The 24,867-nt window shown below is 44.3% G+C and overlaps 1 protein-coding gene across 1 annotated transcript in view; it reads right to left on the reverse strand.

Moving 5' to 3' along the window:
• The window catches only part of cd44b (CD44 molecule (IN blood group) b), a 41,393-nt gene extending 20,490 nt beyond the window's left edge, over positions 1–20,903 (reverse strand). Inside the window, exon 1 of the mRNA XM_021600657.3 lies at positions 20,323–20,903. Coding sequence (XP_021456332.3) covers positions 20,323–20,389 — 67 coding nt within the window. The 5' untranslated portion in view covers positions 20,390–20,903. The remainder of the gene's footprint in view (positions 1–20,322) is intronic.
• Between the last annotated feature and the right edge of the window lie 3,964 nt (positions 20,904–24,867).

Genomic DNA, 24,867 nt, shown 5'->3' on the forward strand with positions numbered 1-24,867 from the left:
TTCCGCTGAAGTCGGCTCCTCTTCTTGTTCGGGCGGCGTTCGGCGATCGACGTCACCGGCTTTCTAGCCATCGCCTCTCCATTTTTCATATATCCATTTGTCTTGTCTTGTTTTCATACACACCTGGTTTTCATTTCCCCAATCAATCTACTTGTATTTAACCCTCTGTTTCCCATCATGTTTTGTGTGTAATTGTTTTCATGTCAAGTGATGTTCGTTAAGCGCTTTACTTTATTGTTCCGTTTTTTGAGCGCGTTTGTTTTGTTGTGCTCCCGGTTTGGAACTATAATAAAGTGTGCTTTATTTAATCATACTCTGCTCTCCTGCACCCGATTTCACCTTCATACACACCCCGATAGAGTGCCTATGAATATTTCATCAAAAGTGCGTTACAGTGGCTTGGAATTACAATGCCATTCAAAAGGGGTCAAATAATTTGTATGGAAAACTTTTAAAATAATTTTGATATCACCATATTGATTTTAGATGCAGTATAACTGTCACCCCCTGATATGTTTAATCTGTCTTGTCTCCACCCCCTACCAAGTATCTCCCATTTTTCACACATTATCCCCTGTGTATTTATACCTGCATTTTCTGTTTGTCTGTTTGTCTGCCAAATGGTCTTGTCCATCAAGTGGGGCCAGGGTCTTTCTCTGTGTTTGTTCCTATTTCTGGTTACAACCTGCTTTGCCTGTCCTGACCCTGAGCTTGCCTGCCGTCTCCCAGCTAGCAAATCAATCAGTTCCGGGGGGCCAGAACTGATTGAATCGGCCAGGAATCGGGTGAAGGACTCGGCCAGGAATCAAAACGAATGACTGCCCAGAATCGGCCCAAGTACATCTCAGTTTCTGTCTATCGGAATTCAGCCGACTTTGCCGGCATCTTGCCAGAATCCCCCCAGAAGCAGCCCAATATGTTTTTAAATAAATGTATACAAAATTACCCTATTTAGTTATTTTAAATATGACTAACATACATTTTATACATACAAATTATACCCATTCACAATTTTTTTATTGTATTTAGTTATTTATTTTTTACCCTCCTTTTGTCATATCCAATTGTCTTGTCCCATTGCTGCAACTCCCGTACGGCCTCGGGAGAGGCGAAGGTCGAGAGCCATGTGTCCTCCGAAACACAACCCAGCCAAGCCGCACTGCTTCTTGACACAGTGCACGCTTAAAACCTCTTTGGGCTGAGATCCCGCTAACGGGATTGATATTACAACAGCCAGTGAAAGTGCAGGGCGCCTAATTAAAATTCCTCAAACATACAAGTATGTTACACCATTTTAAAGATACACTTCTTGTTAATCCCACCACAGTGTCCGATTTCAAAAAGGCTTTACGACGAACGCAAACCAAACGATTATGTTAGGGGAGTGCCTGGTCACAGAAAAACACAGCCACCTCCTAACTCCACCTCCTAACTCCATGGGATTTGTCCATCCGGTTGGATAACCTGCTGGTCACCCGTGGACGTCCAGAGGGGGCTCTGTTGGATCGATCATCCAGCAACCCCGCTCCGGTGCCCATGGAGTTAGGAGGTGCAGCGCATAGGGAGACGGGAGGAGGAGCCATCACGTGCGCCATCTGTGGCCGCAGAGGACACACGGCCGGTCGGTGCCTTGTTGGTTCCTCTGGGAGTCGAGGCAACAGGCAGGGCACTCTGGCATCACCCCAGGTGAGTTTGCACCACACTCATCCAGATTCCTCTGTTGATCAACTGTTTGTGCCTGTTTGTTTCCCTGAGGATTGGAAAAATGTCTTTGGATATGTCAGTGGATTTCTTAACAGATCTTCCTCACAGGGAAATACCACGATCCTGGTCGTTGTGGATAATTTTTCTAAGTCCAGTCGTCTCCTCCCTCTGCCTGGTCTCTCTATGGCCCTACAGACTGCGGAGGCCCTGTTTACCCATGTCTTCCAGCACTACGGGGTGCCTGAGGATATGGTGTCGGATCGGGGTCCCCAGTTCACGTCCAGAGTTTGGAGGGCGTTCATGGAAGGTCTGGGGGTCTCGATCAGCCATACCTCAGGTTTTCACCCCGAGAGTAACAGGCAGGTAGAGAGAGTCAACCAGGATGTCGGCAGGTTTCTGCGGTCCTATTTCCAGGACCGTCTGGGGGAGTGGGCAGCATTAGTGCCCTGAGCCGAGATGGCACAGAACTCGCTTCGCCATTCCTCCACTAACCTCTCCCCCTTTCAGTGTGTATTGGGGTACCAGCCGGTTCTGGCACCATGGCATCAGAGTCAGACCGATACTCCTGCAGTGGACGACTGGTTTAGGCGCGCGGAGGAGACATGGGAGGCCGCTCGTGTCCATCTCCAGCGAGCCACGCGTCGTCAGAATACCAGGGCGGACCGTCACCACAGTGACACCCCTGTGTTCACACCGGGGGACCGGGTCTGGCTCTCGACCCTTAACCTGCCCCTCCACCTGCCCTGCCGGAAGTTGGGTCCTTGGTTTGTGGGGCCATTTAAAGTCCTGAGGAGGGTGAACGACATATGTTACAGATTACAACTTCCCCCTTATTATCGTATTAACGCCTCGTTCCATGTGTCTCTCCTCAGGCCGGTGGTGGCTGGTCCGCTCCAGGAATCTGAGGTACGGGAGGTCCCTCCTCCCCCTTTGGACATCGAGGGGGCCCCGGCGTACATCGTTCGCTCCATCCTGGATTCGAGGCATCGGGTGGGGGGCCTTCAGTACCTCGTGGAGTGGGAGGGGTACGGACCGGACCGGTTGAAGATATTTTGGGATCTTGAAGATTTATGTTAAAAACATCCTAAAGATTGATTCTATTCATCATCATCGTTTGACATGTTTCCACGGACTGTAACGGAACTTTGGACTTTGTCTGGACCTAGTGCTCGTGCCTCATGAAGATGGATTACTGGGCTGAACGCGCTAACAAAAACTTTATTGAAGAAATCAAACATTTATTGTGGAATTGGGATTCCTGGGAGTGCATTCTGATGAAGATCATCAAAAGTAAGTGAATATTTATAATGCTATTTTTGACTAATGTTGACTCCAATATGGCGGATATTTATTTTGCTGGTTTGGTCTCTGAGCGCCGTACTCAGATTATTGCATGGTTTGCTTTTTCCATAAAGTTAAAAAAAAATCTGACACAGCGGTTGCATTAAGGAGAAGTCTATCTTTAATTCTGTGAATAACACATGTATCTTTTATCAATGTTTATTATGAGTATTTCTGGAAATTGATGTGGCTCTCTGCAAAATCACCAGATGTTTTGGAAGCAACACATTACTGAACGTAACCTGAGATTTTTGGATATAAATATGCACATTTTTATGCTTGCGCTTCTAGTTCCAACAGAGCAAACTGCTAAAGCAACACTCGAGTGGTTTAAGGGGAAACATGTAAATGTCTTGGAATGGCCTAGTCAAAGGCCAGACCTCAATCCAACTGAGAATCTGTGGTACTACTTAAAGATTGCTGTACACCAGCGGAACCCAACAAACTTGAAGGAGCTGGAGCAGTTTTACTTTGAAGAATGGGCAGAAATCCCAGTGGCTAGATGTGCCAAGCTTATAGAGACATACCCCAAGAGACTTTGCAGCTGTAATTGCTGAAAAAGGTGGCTCTACACAGTATTGACTTTGAGGGGTGAATAGTAATGTGCGCTCTCTCAAGTTTTCTGGTTTTTGTCTTACTTCTTGTTTGTTTCACAATAAAAAATATTTTGCATCTTCAAAGTGGTAGGCATGTTTTGTAAATCAAATGATGCAAACCCCCCAAAATGAATCTTAATTCCAGGTTGTAAGGCAACAAAATAGGAAAAATGACAAGGGGGTGAATACTTTCGCAAGCCACTGTAGGCAGCAGCCTCTCTGTCTTAGTGATGGCTGTTTAACAGTCTGATGGCCTTGAGAATGAAGCTATTTGTCAGTCTCTCGGTCCCTGCTTTGATGCACCTGTACTGACCTCGCCTTCTGGATGGTAGTGGGGTGAACAGGCAGTGACTCGGTTGGTTCTTGTCCTTGATGATCTTTTTGGCCTTCCTGTGACATCGGGTGCTGTAGCTGTCCTGGAGGGCAGATAGTTTGCCCCCGGTGATGCGTTTTGCATACACCACCGTCTGGAGAGCCCTGTGGTTGTGGGTGGTGCTGTTGCCATACCAGGCGGTGATACAGCCCGACAGGATGCTCTCAATTGCGCATCTGTAAAAGTTTGTGAGGGTTTTCGGTGAAAAGGTGAAAAACATTTCTGACTTTGAAAGGCTCTGTTCCTTTTGTGCCTTCTTCACCACACTGTCTGTGTGGGTGGACCATTTCAGTTTGTCCGTGACATGTATGCAGAGGAACTTAAAACTTTTCACCTTCTCCACTGCTGTCCCATCGATGTGGATAGGGGGGTGCTCCCTCTACTGTTTCCTGAAGTCCACGATCATCTCCTTTGTTTTGATGATATTGAGTATGAGGTTATTTTCCTGACACCACACAGGAGTCGCTAGTGTGCTATGGGACAAGGACATCCCTGCCACCCACCCCTAAACCGGACAACGCTGGGCTAATTGTGTGCCGCCCCATGGGTCTCCAGGTCGTGGCCGGCTGCGACCGAGCCTGGACTCGAACCCAGAAACTCTAGTGGCACAGCTAGCACTGTGATGCGGTGCAGTGCCTTAGACCACAGCGCCACTCGGAAGGCCCGTCATCTACAAACTTGATGATCGAGTTGGAGGCGTGCATGGCCACACAGTCAGGGGTGAACAAGGACTACAGGAGGGGGCTGAGTACGCACCTTTGTGGGGCCCCAGTGTTGAAGATCAGTGAAGTGGAGATGTTGTTCCCTACCTTCACCACCTGGGGGTGGCCCGCCAGGAAGTCCAGGACCCAATTTACACAGGGTGGGGTTGAGACCCAGGGCCTCCAGCTTAATGATGAGCTTGGAGTGTACTATAAACTGAGGGATCAAGCCCTGAATGCAGTTTAAATCGAATCAAATCAAATGTTATTGGTTAGCAGATGTTAATGTGAGTGTAGTGAAATGCTTGTGCTTCTAGTTCTGACCATGCAGTAATATCGAACAAGCAATCTAACAATTTCACAACAACTACCTTATACACACAAGTGTAAAGGAAGGAATAAGAATTTGTACATATGGTTGAGGGATGGCCGACCAGCATAGGCAGGATGCTGTAGATGGTATAGAGTACAGTATATATATAGTGGGCTCCAAAATTACTGGCACCCCTGACTGGCAATGCACAAACAATGCTTAAAAAAATATAAACAATATAATTATGGAGATAATCTCAAAATACCAACATGTGAGAAATACTGTACTTTATTAATGTTTCAATGGAATGGAATGTCCTTGATGATCTTTTTGGCCTTTCTGTGACATCGGGTGGTGTAGGTGTCCTGGAGGGCAGGTAGTTTGCCTCCGGTGATGCGTTGTGCAGACCTCACTACCCTCTGGAGAGCCTTACGGTTGTGGGCGGAGTAGTTGCCATACCAGGCGGTGATACAGCCCGACAGGATGTTCTCGATTATGCATGTGTAAAAGTTTGTGGTGTTTTTGTGTTTTTGGTGACAAGCCAAATTTCTTCAGCCTTCTGAGGTTGAAGAGGAGCTGTTGCGCCTTCTTCACCATGCTGTCTGTGTGGTTGGACCATTTCAGTTTGTCCGCGATTGGCTGACAGCCATGGTATATCAAACCACATACCACGGTTTTGACAAACCATTCATTTTTACTAATTATGTTGGTTTATAATAGCAATAAGGCACCTCGGGGGTTTGTGGTATATGGCTATTCCACGTTGTGTCATGCTTAAGAACAGCCCTTAGCCATGGCAGAGTGTATTTGCCATATACCACACCCCCCTGGACATTATTACTTAGGTATATACAGACAGCAAAAACACTTCAGTGAATACTACAGTAATGTAAAAAAAACACTTCAGTGAATACTACAGTAATGTAAAAAAAGAACACTACAGTGATTACTATAGTATACAGTGCCTTCGGAATGTATTTAAACCTCTTGACTTTTTCCACTTTTTGTTTGGGTTACAGCCTTCTTCTAAAATTGATTAAATAGATTTTTCCCCTCATAAATCTGCACACAATACCCCATAATGACAAAGCAGAAACAGATTTTAAGAAATGTTTGCTAATTTGTTAAAAATGAAAAACTGAAATATGACATTTACATAAGTATTCAGACTCTTTGCTCAGTACCTTGTTGAAGAACACGCTAATTGGGCAAATGTAGCACATTTTTTGTTGTCTGAGGGAGGGAAATGGTGTAAATTAAGAGGACTCAATGTGTTTTGAAAGATGAGACGTTGATGATTATTATAAATATCGCTTTGATGTCATACAAGCAAGCCAAACAATGCATACTGCTTTCATTTAATAAATTATATTATTCCCACTGTTACGCCAGTGTGACTTAGGACTTCTAACCCTGTTTAAACGTTGTGTGTTTGAGCTACAGACTTCAGGGTTGTACAATTTGTCTGTGTGATTAACGGGGGCTGACCTAGATCGGTGTTTGTGAGACAATGGAGGATTCCGAAGAGGCCAGGGGCTGGTTCTTTTTACAAAAATGTCATAGTCAGAATGGTTTGAGCTACAAATCATTGAAAAGCTGAGACTCAAACGGGCACGCACGTGTAAAGTCTTTTGGTCAATGACGCTCACAAGCTACACTAGAGTCGTTAGAAGGTTGAGGGGTTCTTCTGCATAGAAAATCCCAGGAAATCCCAGGACATCGTGTCTTTTATAGTTCACGTAGTTGCTGTCACAAACTACAAACAATTATCACTAGTTGGATATTCATTTTCCACTAAGCAACATTTTCTGTACTTACAGCATTCATATAAATTCCTTTTTTATCAGGTTTTTGCCTTGGCTGACAATTTTATTTTGACATTTGTCAATATAACTTATGAATGCAACTGTTTATGTCAAATTGTGTTGTGTTATACTTGTAGCTCTGGCCGTCCTGAAAAGAAAATGATGAAACACTTCAAGGTGAGGCTAAATATAAACACTGGATATACAGGTAGAAGAAAGAATTAATGAATGAAAAGCCAATTTTTGCTGGGGTCTCGGGACTGATAGGGTTACAAGATGACGTTGCATCATACCCTGGGTTGTTCTGAACCTATGTTTGTCTATTGTGACAAAAATTTGCCACAGAACACTCACCAAAATATATCATGTACTTCAATATACCCACTGGGCACAGACGTAAGTTCAAGGTCTATTTCATGTTGGTTCAACATAATTTAATTGAAATGACGTGGAAACAACTTTGATTCAACCAGTGTGTGCCCAGTGGGTATGTGCACCAAAATGACAATCTTTTTCCCTGAATTGCCTTGTGAACGCCTGACATTGTAAGATCCTATTTTATAACTTAGGTAGTCATATTGGTAATAGAACAAGCTTTCAAATGATGACTACCTGACCCACATTGCGATTTAAAATGGGCCGTTTTTGTTGCAACTTGCATCTATCCCAGATTTTCCAGTAATATTTGTATCATGTTACTGAATGTATCCAGAGTATTTTCAGATTTCATTAACAACAAACGTGACGAACAGTGTAATGTTTGGAATCAGTCTGGTGTCAGTGTGGTGTCAGGTGAACTGTCGTGTCCTCAACTTTGGTGTAATAATTTTCCCATAATCTCCAAAATGTTCCCTTTAAATTTCTACTATGCTTATGCATATACTTTTAATATTCTTCTTTAAGAAACATTTCAATTTAGCCCTATTGTCACGTTCTGACCTTTATTTCCTTTGTTTTGTCATTATTTAGCATGGTCAGGGCGTGAGTTGGGGTGGGCAGTCTATATTTGTTTTTCTATGATTTGACGATTTCTATGTTTCGGCCTAGTATGGTTCTCAATCAGAGGCAGGTGTCATTAGTTGTCTCTGATTGAGAATCATACTTAGGTAGCCTGGGTTTCACTGTTTGTTTGTGGGTGTTTGTTTCCGTGTTTGTGTTTTTCACCACACGGTACTGTTTTGGATTTCGTTCGTGCCACGTTTATTGTTTTCAGTCCTGTTCATGTGTAGTATTTCTTATTAAAAGAGCCATGGACACTTATCACGCCGCATATTGGTCCTCTGATCCTTCTCGCCTCTCCTCTTCGGAAGAAGAGGAGGAAATCCCTTACACCTATCCATATAGGCCAATTTCCATGAGAATAAAAGGTCAAGGATTTAAACATAACTTCACTCCTTTTGCAAACATGCCCTGTTCTTTGGCCTGTACCTCACAAACATAGAGTTAAAACTTCCCTAAACACAATATAAAAACTGCAATTACAACAACACACTTAACTAGATGACATTATGTAACCAATTGTTTAAATACAATATGGCTAACATTTCTCTGTGATGTGCCCCTCATTTTATAGTACAACAACACTATCTCATTGGATAAAAGGGAGAGTTCTGCGGAACTATCTTCTGGCAGAAAATAACGGGTTGAACTGCAAATGAACAGGATGTGGTGCGCCCACACACACAAGCACACACACAGAAACACACACACAGCAACAAACAGAATCATTATCATATCAAGCCTATCGTATAGGCTTCCGATCACTTTTCCACAGTCAGTTGCTAAAATGGTGAACAGCACATTTGCATCTGGGTGAGAATCTATTCTGTGACAAAATCATACAGTCTTGTGACATACCGAAATAAGAAATGGGAACTACAGTATTGGGGCAGCCGAGTGAGAATTACCGAGTCTCTACCTCGTCTCTTTCTCAGTTGTACACCGGGGCCTCCCACTCCTCTTTCTATTCTGGTTAGAGCCATTTTAACCTGTTCTGTGAAGGGAGTAGTACACAGCATTGTACGAGATCTTCAGTTTCTTGGCATTTTCTCGCATGGAATAGCCTTCATTTCTCAGAACAAGAATAGACTGATGAGTTTCAGAAGAAAGTTATTTGTTTTTGGCCATTTTGAGCCTGTAATCAATCTCATAAATGCTGATGCTCCAGATACTCAACTACTCTAAAGAAGGCCAGAAGGCCAGGTTGCTGATAATGGCCTCCTGTACGGCTATGTAGATGTTTCATAGAAAATCTGCCGTTTCCAGCAACAATAGTAATTTACAACATTAACAATGTCTACACTGTATTTCTGATCCATTTGATGTTATGTTATGTTTTTCTTTCAAAAACAAGGATATTTTCTAAGCTTTTTTTACATTTACATTTTAGTCATTTAGCACATGCTCTTATACATTTTCTTGAATCAGCAAAGTCAGTGCTAGCAGAAAAAACGAGTGTAAGAGTTATTTCACAGTGCAGTTGTGATTTCACCTCCAGAAAAGGGCCTTCAGAGCTCTAGGAATAGTACATATATTCATCTTCTGAGGAAGTTTGTAAAGATAGTCAGAATAACATGGATAGAAATATTAGATCAATATGTCTATAGACTGCAAAAGCATGAACATCATGAGCACGCACACACATTCACATAGGAAATCTCACCCCAGATATCCTATCCTATAGTGCTTGCTGATACATGATTACCATAGCGACAGAGACAAACATCAGTTGCGAAAGATGTGGTTCAAGCGATCATTGTGTTTTGTCTTTTGTCTCCAGGGTGTTGGGCACTGGCAGAATAGCAGGCCAAGAGGATACGTGTATAGGGACAAGAGGGACGTCAAGAGCAAGGTCCGTAGGGCTGAGCCCCTTCAATGCCTGTCTTCATCTATCTCTGTCTGAACCTCTCCCTCTCTCCCTCCATCTATCACTCTTCTCATGGGTTTGGCTATACACAGCTTTGATCATCAATGGACATTGAGTTATTCAGTTTAAAGTTTGTTCTCCCTCCACATACTGTAACATCAATATTCTTAGAGTGTCAGGCCTTATTGTCTACAGACTGCAAAAGCATGAGCATCATGTGCACACACACACACACACACAGGATACTTGTTGATATAGGATTACCAATGGCAACAGGCACAAACATCAGTTGCGAAAGGTGTGGTGCAAGTGAGAATTGTGTTGTGTCTCCAGACTGTTGGGCACTGGCAGAGCAACAGATCACGACGATCAGTGTATAGGGATAAGAAGTACCATGAAAGCAATGGGTCCCCCTAGTGCTGAGCCACCCGCTTCAATACCTGTCTACATCCATCTCTGTCTAAACCTGTCGCTCTCCATCTCTCTCTCTTCTCATGGGTTTGGCGCTACCATTCGTCTACCGCCCTGACAGATCCAGAGATGACACAATCTCTATTGCACTGCACACTTCCCTCAACCACCTGGACAAAAGGAATGCATTTGTGAGAATGCTCTTCATCGACTACAGCTTGGCCTTCAATACCACAGTGCCCTCTAAGCTCACCACAAAGCTCACAGCCCTGGGACTGAACTGCTCCTTATGCAACTTAGTCCTGGACTTCCTGACGGGCCCCCTCCCAAGTGGTGAAGATAAGCAACATTAACTCCTCGACACTGATTCTCAACACAGGGGCACCAAAAGGGCGCATCCTCAGTCCCCTCCTGTACTCCCAGTATACCCACGACTGTGTGGCCTCACACAGTTCCAACTCTATCATCAAGTTTGCTGATGACAGTAGTAGGCCTAAATGCCAACAATGATGTGATGGCCTTACAGGGTAGGCACCTTGATGGCGTGGTGTCAGGTAAAAAACCTGAACGTCAGCAAAACAAAGGAGCTGATTGTAATCATCAAGAGGAACCAGGTCGGGCATTCCATCCTTATCAACTGGGCCGCTGAGGAGAAGGTCAACAAGTTTATTGGCTTGCACATCTCTGAGGAGCTGAAATTGTGAAATCACACAGACACCATGTTGAAGAAGGCATGACAGTGACTCTTCAAACTCAGGATGCTGAAGAAATGTGGTCTGTCCCCGAGGGCCCTCACAGTGTTCTACAGGAGCACCATCGAGAGCATACTGTCGGGCTGCATCACACCCTGGTACGGCTACACCACCGCCGCGGACCGCAAGGCGCTAAAGAGGGTGGTACGCTCAGCCGAACACACCATTGGGTGCACACTGCCTTCCCTCCAAGACACCTACAACACCAGTTGTTGCAGGCCAAGAAGATCATCAGTGCTAGCATAATTGCAAAAGGGTTTTCTTATCATCAATTAGCCTTTTAAAATTATAAACTTGGATTAGCTAACACAACGTGCCATTGGAACACAGGAGTGATGGTTGCTGATAACTATGTAGATATTCCATAAAAAATGTGCAGTTTCCAGCTACAATAATAATTTACAACATTAACAATGTCTACACTGTATTTCTGATCAATTTTATGTTATTTTAATGGACAACAAAATGTGCTTTTCTTTCAAAAACAAGGAAATGTCTAAATTACCCCAAACTTTTGGAATGGTATCGTATATATATTTTATAGCAGGCTATCATCATAATTTTGTCTGACATGCCCAAAATGCAGACCTGTTGATATAATTTGACCCTTCACAACAAGCAGAGTTTGATAAGTGACTACATTTTGCATTGAATTTTGCTCATACTGTATCTACCCCAGAAGTGATCAAAGTTCTTCACTCGTTCCCTCGAGCTAAATCGAGGGCCGAGGGGGCAAAGTTTGTGAATTGGACCTCCACTTAAGATGACAATCAAACTGCATCTGGTTTCGACAGGGATTCCCTGGGGAAAGTGGCTAGAGCGAGGGCTGAGGTTGTAGAAATAACATGTTTGGACTGCAGCCTTGGCCACTTTGATAGTTGGTTTTGAAATGTAGGCCTGAATTTGTCAGACAGGACAGACGGAAGCAACTGCTGCTGCACCTGTGGCGGTTTCTAACTCTCCACTTCTTACCAGCTCATCGTCTTCCTCCCCTCGGGAGCCTCCCGTTATGAGGAGCATCCTGGGAGGTGTCGTGGGTTCCTGCTCAAATATTCGCTGGTCTTCGAGTTGCAGGCATCATCATTTCCACCGAGCATTCCAAAGTAGCATATGTCATCTCCTTGCTCTCATGACGGCTCTGGCCTGGGCCAAGGCCATCTGGGAGCAGCAATCAGACATGTGTTTCAATTGGCAAAGCTTTACCAAGGAGATGAGGATTGGTTTTGATCACCCCATAAGTGGCAGTAGTGCTGCTCTAAGACTCATTGTGCTTCTGCAGGGCAGCCGGAGTGTAGCTGATTACGCCATTGATATTCGGACACTCGCTGCTGAGAGCAGTTGAAATAGAGGCACTTCACTCAGTCTTTCTGAACGTACTCAGCGAGGTTCTCAATGATGAACTGGCTTCCCAGGACAACCCTGATAGTCTGGAGGAGCTTATCGTTCTGGCCATCCGGATTCACAAGCGGACTGAGGGGTCCCGAGTTGGTTCCAGTATTTTGGGCCCCGCTGAGGTAGTCGATTCTTGTCCTGTACACCATCAGGGTTCTCAGTTCAACTATGGTTCTCCTTCATATCCTTCAGAGGAGTTGATGCAATTGGGAGGCACCAGACTTTCCTCTCTGGAGAATCAGATACAGTTTCCTGTGGCCGATACGGTACGCACCTTGCTTCCGGCCAACCTGCGGTGGGACAATGGACAGTTGGACATTCCTGCTTTCATAGACTAGCTCGCCAACAGAGGCTGCCACTCACTAAGCTGGACACTGTTGTCGGTCACTGCGCTGGATGGTCAACACCTAGGATCTGGGAAGGTGAAGAAACTCACCATGCCTATTCAGCTATTAGTTCTGGATGACCATGTGGTGAACTCTCCTGAGCTTCCCCTGGTTCTTGGACATCTGTGGCTTTCCACCCATAATCCTCAAATTGACTGGCCTTCGGGAAGAGTTCTGGGATGGAATCATTCATGCCAGTTCACCTGCCAGGATCTCTCTCTCAACACCTTTCCAGTCCTGCTCATCTGGAGACTTCCGATCCTCCTGTTCATCTGGCTGGGAATGACAAGACTGATCTTTCCCGTGTACGTTGGGCTTACTGGGATTTGGGTCAGATCTTCACCAAACAAGGGGCCAGCAAACTACCTCCTCACAGGCCCTATGATTGTGCCACCAACTTCCTGTCCAGTACCACTCCTCTGAGAGGAGGGCTGTATTCTCTCTCAGGTTCAGAGACTGCCGTCATGAACAGTTATATTAAGGAGGCTCTGGTGGCTGATTTTTTTTCGGCCGTCCACTTCACCTGCAGGAGAGGTGGTTTTCTTTGTTGGGAAGGAGGATTGGGGATTATGTCCCTGTATTGATTACCAGCGTTTAAATAACATTACCATCAATAACCGTTACCCCCTTCCTCTTATGTCATCAGCTTTTGAAAGACTCCAGGGAGCTACCGTTTTCTCTAAATTGGATTGATGGAATGTGTATAATCTGGTGCGCATTAGACAGGGAGATGAGTGGAAGACAGCATTCAACACTCCTAATGAACATTATGAGTACCGGGTCATGCCGTTTGGTTAATGATGTGCTGCGTGACTTCCTTCACCAGTTTGAGTTTGTGTACCTGGATGACATCCTCATCTTCTCCAAGTCCATGGCTGAACACATCCAACATGTCCACCAGGTTCTTCAAAGACTCCTCACTCTTCACTTGTTAGAGAAGCCCGAAAAGTGTGAGTTTCACATTTCTCAGATCTCCTTCCTGGGGTATGTACATCGTATCTCAGGGCTGTGTACTGATGGACTCCCAAAAGGTAGGAGAGGTGGTCAACTGGCCGCGACCCAGCACGGTCAAGCAAGTTCAGCATTTTTTGGGTTTCACTCATTTCTACCGGAGATTTGTGAGAGACTTTAGTGCTGTGGCGGCACCATTGGCAAGGCTCACCAAGGACTGGGCTGGGCATGTATGCTGGACCCCTGCTGCTGAGAAGGCGTTCCAGGACCTGAAACGTCGTTTTTTATGCGGATCCTTCTCTTCCCTTTGTGGTAGAGGTGGATGCCTGTGACTTTGGTGTAGGGGCGGATCTGTCTCAGCACTCGGCGAAAGACCAAAAGCTTCATCTCTGTGCCTTCTTCTCCTGGCGTCTCACTCCAGTGGAGAGGAACTATAATGTCGGCAATCGGGAGCTTTTTGCGGTTAAACTGGCTTTGGAGGTGTGGCGTCACTGGTTGGAGGGCTCGGACAATCCCTTTAAGGTTTAGACTGACCATAAGAACTTGGACTACAGCCAGGAGGCTAAACACCTCAACCCGCGACAGGCTCATTGGGCTCTCTTCTTCCCTCGGTTCAGATTCACGTTATCTTACCATCAGGGCTCTAAGAACGTGAAGCCAGATGCCCTTTCCCGCCAGTTCCCCAGCTTAAGTGAGGATCGGCCGCTTGAATCCATCATCCCCAGGTCGCTCATCCTTGCGCGGGTTTCCTGGGGTATAGAGACTGTTGTGAGGAAGGCACAAGGTAGGGAGGCGATTCCAGACACCTGTCCACCTAACATACTTTTTGTTCCTCTTGGGGCACAGTCCAAGGTACTTCAGTGGGCTCACTCATCGAGTCTCACTCTCATCCGGGAGGGCAGCGAACACTAGAGTATTTGAGGAGGATGTTTTGGTGGCCGTAGGCGGAGGCGGACGCTCGGAACTTTGTGGCTGCCTGTCAGACATGGGCCCGGGAACAAGACTCCTCATCAGCAACCTCTGGGGCTTCTTCATCCGCTGCCAACACCTTATTGACCATGATCCCATCTCTCTATGGATTTCATCACGCCGCCCGAGTCCCCTCCTGCGTCCAGGCCAGATGGTCTGGAGGTTTTGGTAGGGATCTGCCTCTACATGTGGAATCTAGGAAGTTGGCTCCCCAGTACGTTGGGCCATTCAAGGTTCTACAGCGCATCAATCCAGTGGCCTATCGTCTTCATCTTCCCCGGTCCATGAGGGTTCATCCCACCTCCACATCCTGTTACAGGTCAGGTTTTCTCCCTTGAGTGTACTACCTGAAGTTTCCACTGGGTTACTTCTAGTATCCAGGTGACCCTGATTGGGCTTATTGGGATCACATGCTGGATGACTATTTAGGATCCTCTGTGGACAGGGCCAGTTGCTGAAGTCTCATGTTTTGTTCAGTGTTCTCGTGTGCCCTTGCTTTGTTGTTTTGCTATGAAGACCTTAAGTAAATATTCTAGATTTACCATTACCTCTGCCTGCTGCTTTTCTTTCGCCTGGGTCCGACTTCGTACTAGCACTAATGTCACAGAATTTGTCCATGAACTCAAGATAACACAGAAAAATAAGTTGATGTTGTTAAATAACTGACAAATTACTGTACCTGAGCAAAATCGTCCCAGTAACCACGTTTCCACCCAACCTTTGTATGCAACTAAAGTACATGAAGAATACTTTTTTTTTACGACAGGCCTGATGGAAACCGTACATTTCTGGTAAACTTTACATAACACGCTAGATAAGGTGGGATCTTTTTGTGTCTGTCAAATTAATTGTGCGAGAAATGCTGGTGGAAACACCTTTATAAACAAATGTTGAAATAATAGCCATCATATAGAAGTAAACTTATTTAAGTAAACGTATTATTAACGCGTTTATTTGTTTTGTGTACCTCCCACTATGAAAGCATGCAGTTTATTAGGAGAAAGTATCGATGAAAATGCATGGTGATGAGCTTGATGCTTATGTCACGTCTACTCCCGCTCCCCCTCTCTGGTGCTAATTGTCGCCAGTTTACTCATTATTACGTACACCTGCCACCATCGTTACGTGCACCTGTGCCTCATGAGACTCACCTGAACTCCATCACCTTCCTTATTACCTCCCCTATATCTGTCACTCCCTTTGGTTCTTTCCCCAGGTGTTATTGATTCTGTTCCTGTGTTATATGTGGTAGGGAATTAAATTATCCGGCAACAGCTCTTGTGGACATTCCTGCAGTCAGGGTGCTTCCTTCAAAACATCTGTGACATTGTGTTGTGGGACAAAAATGCACATTTTAGAGTGGTCTTTTATCATGCTGTTTAATCAGCTTCTTGATTAAACAGTCAATTGGATGGATTATCTTGGCAAAGGAAAAATGCTCACTAACAGGGATGTAAACAAAATTGTGCACAACATTTGAGAGTATTAAGCATTTTGTGTGTATGAAAAATGTCTAGGATCTTTTAATTCAGCTCATCAAACATGGGAACAACATTTACATGTTGCGTTTATATTTTGTTCAGTATATTATTATATCTTACATTTAGTATGGTTACATGAGACAGATGGTTAATTAAGGCAAAAACGAAAGTAGGGTGGTTGTTTGGGGTGGATGGATGGGTGAGCGTATAATAGTTGACTTAGATCTTCTACCTGTCTGACTGCAGTTTGCTTGGCCACCCACAGCACAGAGTTGTGGAGAGTCAATGCACTCACAGCAGTTCCCTTATTAACCCCATACGTTAACTGATGACGTGTCACATTGCGAAAGTGAACAAATGTTTAGGGCATCAGTTTAACTGCCTGGCCCAGCCCTTTGGTGTACACTAGAGTCCTAGCAGAGGCAGGAAGTTGAACAGGAAGTTACTTTACCATTAGTGACGGTTGGGCACAGAGACACATGCACACACACATGCACACACACACACACACTCACAACCACAAACCCCTCCCCAACCACACAAACATACCCACACACCCCACAATGTGTCTAAACTTGAGAAAAACCTCACAGACCTGGCATCACAGACCTGCCCAGGGTGGATCAAAGTGAACACAGCGTTTGGACGACTGAAAAGAGAGGGAACCCATGATTTAGAGGAGTTACCATTAGCATGCAGGGAGTGTGGCCATGTGCTGCTTTGTCACTCCAAGATCCTGCTATTCCAAGGCAGTGACTCTAGAAAAGTTCTATTGTCAGTTAATGGAGTTGAAAGGGCCAGAGACCACAGAGGGTCTGGATATACAGAGGCTGCTGGCTAGGAGAAAAGGGAGCTTTTAGCGCATGCCAGAACCTCCAGGTGCTTTGACTGGAAGAGAAAGGCTCCTCTCTCTCCTATAGCTATACACAGCATATTACACCACACACTCTAGTAAACACTGTACACTGGCAACCACCACCACACACATTAGTCAATTTGCAGTTTGTGCTCTCCTAGCTGTCTTATCAGACTTGAAAGCCAAACAGCTCTTTCCCACCTGTCTGAATTTCTCTGATGCATCTTTCTCTCTCAAATATCAACTATGTCAGTACTGTATATATACAATTTAATAAGGACATACCAAATAAAAGCAAAGATATTCCCATATATAGTAGGTACAGTTTAAACCATTCTCACACCTATCTTTTTAAATGGATCAGATTATTCAAACTCCTGATGGTAACGTTTAAACACTGACTAATGCTCAGGCACTATTTAAAAGAAAGACAAATATTTACAATAAAAAAGCTTATTCAGATTCAGAAGGGTTCTATGCAGATCCCTCCTTGCCCTCCAAATAATCATTCTGGCCTCCCAAAGAATATCAAAGAACCCTTTCTTACAACAACAAAAAAATGGTTCTTACAATGAAAAAGGTTCTAGGTATAACCCTTTGCCTTACAAAGAACCCTCGTCTTCCAAAAAGGATTCTACAAATGAAAATTGTTCCTTCCGCAAAGAATCCTGTTGGAACCCTTTTTCTAAGAGTGTACATTTCTCACAGACTCTGGCAATATCAGTGTGACATTGATCTTGTGTACCATGTTCTTTCTGTTAATCTCTCTCTCAGTAGAAGACGGTGCTGTCAGCATGTATGTTGTGGCTAGCCCTCACTCTGCTGGTCACAGGATCCACAGAGCCAATAGACCAGTGGTACAGGAGAAACATGAGATCCCTTCACACAAAACTCACCAAAGCAAAGTCACCTGAAGGACTCTCTTTTTCTCTTCCCCCTCCTCAACCTTTCTCTGACTCCCTCTGACTCCCTTATCCCGCCTTTCTTCTTCTCTTACTTTTTTGAAGGCTTGGCATGAAGAGGTTCTGCTTCTCAAATCTCAGTGACCCGTTCATTTTCACCATTATGTCTTTCAAAGACTTTCAGCTCCCACCTCTTACATCCAAATTGAGAAAACATTTGAGGTATTACATGATTACCATTATTGCAGTAAAAGCTCACAGAAATGCCATAGAAAAATACACTTAGCTACAGCCGCTGTATTGGTCCCAATTACAAAATGTAGTCGGTGTGGTTGGTGATTTGGGGGGGTGGGGTTAGAGATGGCTGGGCTTGCCTCATGCATTAAGGATCTGTATACATTACAGAGAGAGGCCTTTGGAGCTTTGCCTGGGCTACAAAGACTTCAGTGTATATGATCAGGGAAGAGAAGGTAGGGCCGGGGATACAGCCTTGCTACCGGCGAGCCTGAGACTCACAAAGAGGCTTTACAGCGTAATTGATAGGTTTAACAACGTTCTGGGAGATACAGTAGGGCTGAAATACAGTTTAAATGCAGATCAGCTTCTGACTGAGAGAATGGGCCACCAAAAGCACTGGAGAGGGGGATGAGGCTGAAACTCAATGAAAGAGGAAGAGAAGAAATTGCTCAATTTCGTGATGGCCAGGCTGTGACACCTACGGGTGGTTGGTTGGTAGAGAAAGCTAGAGGAGGGTAGTACAAGGGTCAAGCACGTGTCCATGCAGATCAGATGGCAGGTGACAGTACTCCCAGCTTGCATGGGCACAAGCCCTCTTTGTGAGGCCCTAGTCCTGCTCCACAGGGGCCTCTCACCGACCCTCAACTTGAAATGTGACACCCAAAGGTACGGGAGGGGTAGTTACGCTAGGGGAGCAAATACATGCACACAGACTGATCTGGCCCTGTGCATACCTTTAGCCAGGATCTGATCAATCAGGCCTTGTCTAACATGCTCTGAGGAGCGGAGTAAAGCTGGCCATTAGCCAAGTCACCCTGAGCAAACAACCTAGCGATGGGAACAGCCATCATAATATTTCTATAACATGGACATGCATGGATGTTGCATGAATGTTTTTTTGTGTGTGTTTGCGAGTGAAGTGGATCCAATAGGAGGCGTAATTAACCAGAATGGGTAGGAGAGCAAAACATTTTCTGAAGGTCAAATTTCAAGGTACCTTCTATTGCCTTGGACATTAAAGAACCACATGTGGACTGGATCCACAGTAATGCGAGAGCCATTGTAAAAAGCTTCCATTAATAGGATCTTGGTTTACATGGATGTCTGGATGAAACACATGTCCATGAGTCCTGCTGTTAATGATGTGCTTTAGGAGGAAAGACTGCAGCACATTTAGGGTTCAAAGACAAGGCCAGGGTAGGACGAGCTGTAACCACCCCTGGATTGCATTTGCCAGACACCCAATTACTGTTAACACACGTGCATGTGCGCGCGCACACACACACACACATAGACACACACGCACACACAGCTATCAGCTCCTTACAACACTGCATGCCCTAAGCTTAAACCATTGGGCAAACAAATATACAGTAGGAACACATGGGGGAAATGTGAACACACACCCTTCTGTTTCTAAACCTTTAAACACACACACAAGAGACCTTATACTTCCTCTCTTGTTTTCCTTTAAACCGTTCATATTTATAGCTGTATGTTGGCTGTGATTTGGCACAGAGCCAGAGAGGAGGCACAGTGATACCCGTCCCGTCCCCTCCCCCCACCCAGCCAAGTCAAAGAGAGGGAGACTAAGCCAGACCTGTTTGATTCAGCACCAACTTCCCCTCCTCAAAAAGATGCCCCTTTGACATACATCCAATCAAGATCCCTCACTGAAAGCATGAGGGAGCGAAAGCCAAAGAAAATTAAAGAGAGAGGCAGAGGATTTGATGAGTTTCCTCCTTTGTGTTAGAAAATTAGCATTAAAGCACGTCAACATATCCCTAAGCTGTGGTCAGACAATGAGTAGAGCTCTTTCGTACCCTCACATTGATTGAAGAGCAGATAGATGCTTTCTGAAGGCTACAGTGGCAAAACAATACCAAGATAACTGCTTGAATGCATGAGAAAAGAGCAGCTGCCAGAAATGGGCTCATCGTTTTCTTCCCTAACACACTCTCCGGTAAGTGTGTGTCTGAGTGTGCGTGTGTGAGAGAGCACGAGCGACTGTCTCCTTTGTGTCTGTGCTGTCATGAGTCTCAGACTGCCAGACGTAAGCTTGTGTAGCCTAGCGCACGTTGCTTTACCAGCGTCTACACATCCATTTGGCACTGCCTCAGCCTATCATTCTCACTCCTTACACACAAATATACACACTATACATTCTCATCAAATGTGTCGCCATAAAATCCACCAACAAAGGAGAGTGTTTCCAGGCTGAAACCAGAGAAAAAAGCCCCAGACAAAGAGGCATCCGCTGAGCAGAGAGAGGTGCAGTGCCCTCACCTTGAGCAGGTTCCGACCTGGAGGAGGCCAGTAATCCTAAGGTGACCCCCAAGAGCAAAGTCCACATCCTGGGCTTAACGTCTGGCGATGGCTGGGTGAGTGACTGGAGGAGGAGGCGGAGGTGTGTATGGTCTCTCCAGTGGTCCTGTCTTCTCTGTGCCAGGAGTGAGGGGTGGTGTGTGTGTGTGTGTGAGAGAGAGAGAGAGAGAGAGAGAGAGAGAGAGAGAGAGAGAGCGATAAAAAGAGAGAGAGGTTGTTGTGGGTGTCTGGTAGCTATTGGAGCTGAGACAGACTTTGGCCAACTTTTTTTATATTCTGTGTGAGAGAGAGGGTTTCAGAGCTTAGTGACACACAGGCAGAAAGGGGAAGAGGGTGGTGCCGGTGTGTACACACCCTTCTGCTTCTCCCTCTCTTGCTCCCCCCACCTCCTACCCTACCTTGTGCAGCCTCTCTCTCTTTCTCTCTCACACTCTCTCTCTTTTCTCCTTCCTGTCACGGTTAGTTTTTTATTTTTTATTAGCTTGGAAGGTGCCCCTCTCTTGTGTTTTGCTGACTATCCCCTCTCCTTCTCTCCCTCTTCTACCTTTCTTAAATTCTGTCTCTGACAGCAACAGTTTCTGAGTGCATCTGGTCTTTTGTACATTCCTTGCTCTGCTTTCATTTAATCTAATTTTTCTCCAGTAAACCTCTCTCACTCGCTCTCCCCCTCTCGCTCCCCTTCTCTTCCCAATCTCAACAACTGCCATGATACAGTGACACTATGTCATGAAATAAAGCTAAATTTTATTCTTACCATGGGCTTTTTCTCAAGACCTTCCCTATCCTAGCCTCTTTTCCATTGTAACTAATAGGTTAAACGACTAGATAGATTTCGGCCATATTCATATTATAGATCAGTGGCCATTGAGAATTCAAGGTGAGCCTATATGAAACAGAACCATGAACTGACTGGACATACACTGCCTTCAGAAATGATTCATACCCTGTGATTTATTTCGCATTTTGTTGTGTCAGTCTCAATTCAAAATGGATTAAATAAAAAAAAAATCTCACCAATCTAAACAATACCCATTAATGACAAAGTGAAAACATGTTTTTTAGAAAAAAATTCAAATGTATAAAAAATGAAATACCTCATTTAAATAAGTATTCACACCCCTGAGTCAATACTTTGTAAAAACACCTTTGGCAGCGATTACATCTTTGATACGTCTTGGGTATGTCTGTATCAGCTTTGCACATCTGGATTTGTGGATTTTCTCCAATATTTTCTCAAACTCTGTTAAGTTAGTTGGGGAGCAACGGTGAACAGCAATCTTCCACTAATTTTGAATTTGATTCAAGTCCGGGCTTTGCCTGGGCCACTCAAGGACTTTCACATTGTTGTTCTGAAGCCATTCTTTCATAGCTTTGGCTGTATGCTTGGAGTCATTGTTCTGTTGGTCGTTTGCACTCTGAAGCAGGTTGTCATCAAGGATTTGCCTGTATTTGGTCCCATTCATTGTTCCTTCTATTCTTACCAGTCTCCCAGTCCTTGCCACTGAAAAGCCTCCCCATAGCATGATCCTGCCAACACCATGCTTCACGGTAGGGAGGGTGTTAGACGGGTGATGAGCTGTGCCTGGTTTTCTCCAGACATAGCGCTATGCATTCAAGCCAAAGAGTAAAATGTTTCTCTCACAGACCACAGAATATGTTTGCCTTATGCTCTCAGTCTTTCACATGCTTTTTTGCAAACTCCAAACGTGCTGTTACGTGCTTTTTTGTGTGTCTTTTTTGTGTGTTCCGTCTGGCCACTCTTCCAAAAGCTCAGATCGGTGAAGTGCTGTAGAAACTGTTGTCCTTCTGTCAGGTTCTCCAATCTCAGCCAATGAACTCTGTAATTCTGTCAGAGTGATCATTGGGTTCTTGGTCACCTCCCTGACCAAGGTCCTTCTTGCTCGGCTTCTCAGTTTGGTTGGACGGCCAGTTCTAGGCAGAGTCTGGGTTGTTCCATATTTTTTTAATTTCCCAATGATGGAGACCACTGTGCTCTTGGAAACAGTCAACACTCTAGAAATAGTTTTATAACCTTCACTATTCTATTTCGGTGATCTTCCTCATGGTATAGTTTCTGCTCTGACTTTCACTGTCAACTGTGGGACCTTATATAGACAGGTGTGTTTCTTTCTAAGTCAAGTTTTTCCTTGCTCTTCACTATTATTCTACAATGTACAATAGTAAAAATAAGGAAAAACCCTTGAATGAGTCTAAACTTTTTACTGGTACTGTATACAGTATATGGGGACTGTTTAGTGCCAAAAATAAGTGAAATACATTTTTTTTAAATCAAAACAATTCCTGATCTTTCTTATATCTCTCAGATATAGAACAGACACTTCAGAACAAACTTCCTTCCGATTTTTTGAGAGACTATCTGTTGTTCTGTGTAGTGAATCAGTTATTCAATGTGTTTGTATGGGCTAATAGCAGTAAGGCCACATGCATTTTTAACCAAATACTTTTTATATTTTTTGGATACTTCAAGGTGTCTTAAAAATCCAACTCAAATAGCAAAATGATCCTTGGTATGACCTTCTTAAAACAATTCCATATAGCTTAGTCCTGTTAGACTGTTATGGGAAAACTATATCCTCCTGATTCCTGCTTACAAGAAAAACTCAAACAGGAAGTACCAGTTACATGCTCAAAACGGAAGTGGTCCGATGAAGTGGATGCTAAACTACAGGACTGCTTCCTAACACAGACTGGAATATATTCCGGGATTAATCAGATAACATTCAGGAGTTTACCACAACAGTGACCAGCTTTATTAATAAATGCATCGACAACTTCGTCTCCACAGTGACCATACAACATATCTCAACCAGAAAACATGGATTACAGGCAACATCCGCACTTAGATATAGGCTAGAGTTGACGCTTTCAAGGAGCGTGACACGAATCCAGACGCTTATAAGAAATCCCGCTACAACCTCTGATGAGCCATAAAACAGGCAAAGTGTCAATATAGGACCCTCAATACAGTTCTAAAGCTGCACCATTGAGAGTATATTGACTGGCTGCACCATTGAGAGTATATTGACTGGCTGCACCATTGAGAGTATATTGACTGGCTGCACCATCACTTGGTATGGCAACTGCTTGGCACCCGACTGCAGGTTGCTAGAAAGGGTAGTGTGTACGGCTCAGTACATCACTGGGGCCGAGCTCCCTGCCATCAAGGATCTCTGTACCAGGCAGTGTTAGAGGAAGGCCCTAAAAATGGTCAAAAACTCCAGCCATGCAAGTCACAGACTGTTCTCTCTGCTACCGCATGGAAAGCATTACCGAAGCACAAAGTCTGGAACCAACAAGACCCTGAACAGCTTCCACCCCCAAGCCGTAAGACCACTAAATAGTTAATTAAATAGCTACCTGGATTATCTGCATTGACCGATGTCCTGACTGTCCTGGGAGGATCTCAAAGGATCAGCTTGGCAATAGCTGACAATAACCAGACAGCTCACACCCGGTCTTAAATTTAAGCAGGAGAAAACTCTCTCTCTACCGTTTAGTATCAACCAAAGGAATAACTATGTCTAGAGAGACTTTTTCCCACCCAAACTCTAATGTCCAAAAAGTGATAATGGAACACAATGTGGGAAGTGGTCACTAATGTCATATTGTTTTTCATTTTGTGATGTTATTAAAAACTGTATGGGCCAAATACTATAACTTAGAAAGGATACCCCCTTCATCTGTCAAGTTTTCATCCAATATGTTGTGAATACAATATGAACAATTATAGACGTATTTTTGTTAAGATATGAATGTGATTTTAGGAGGGATAAGATAATCTATACCAACACGAGGAGGAAGCGGTGAGAAGCTCACCTCAGACAATCACTGGTACAACTGATTAGCTGTCTTAAGTCAGATATCGAGAAAAGTGAATCTAAGTGAGACTATCCTACAACGCTCATCACCAATGGGAACCGTCAACATGGCTGGTTATCTTCCAGAGTGAACAACAGTAGAGGATGGGAAAGGGGAGACCCCTTTCAGACAATCAGGCCCGAGATAAACGACGAAGACACATGTAAATACATTCATGATTTTTTATTCCAAATGGGCGGCGGTTCATGTGCAAAGTATATGGTTAATGGGAGAATAGTTATAGAAAGTGTCCCTTTTTCTTTCTCTCTCTCTCTACCCCCACCCCACCCGCCATCTATGTTGTAAAAAGCTGTCATGTCTTGACAGTCCACTAGGAACCTTGTTTCATATAGGTGTGTGTGGGTATTCTGTGTTATTATTTAGTTAGCTAGTAAATAAATGATTATACCAATTTGTGTAGAACTGAATAATGCAAAAGGCTGATCAAAGAAGGAGATTTGCAAATCCAAGAATGTTACAATAATTTGACTGAGTATTTGATAAGAGGTAATGATTAATAAGATGTTATATGTAAAGGATTTCTCTGTACTTTACTCCGTTCATTTCCCCTATCCTGACTAGTCTCAAAATATCCCCACAGCATGATGCTATCACCACCATGCTTCA

Source organism: Oncorhynchus mykiss, chromosome 1 (genome assembly GCF_057628025.1).
Source record: "Oncorhynchus mykiss isolate SJ-2025 chromosome 1, ASM5762802v1, whole genome shotgun sequence".
Classification (NCBI taxonomy): Eukaryota; Metazoa; Chordata; class Actinopteri; order Salmoniformes; family Salmonidae; genus Oncorhynchus; species Oncorhynchus mykiss.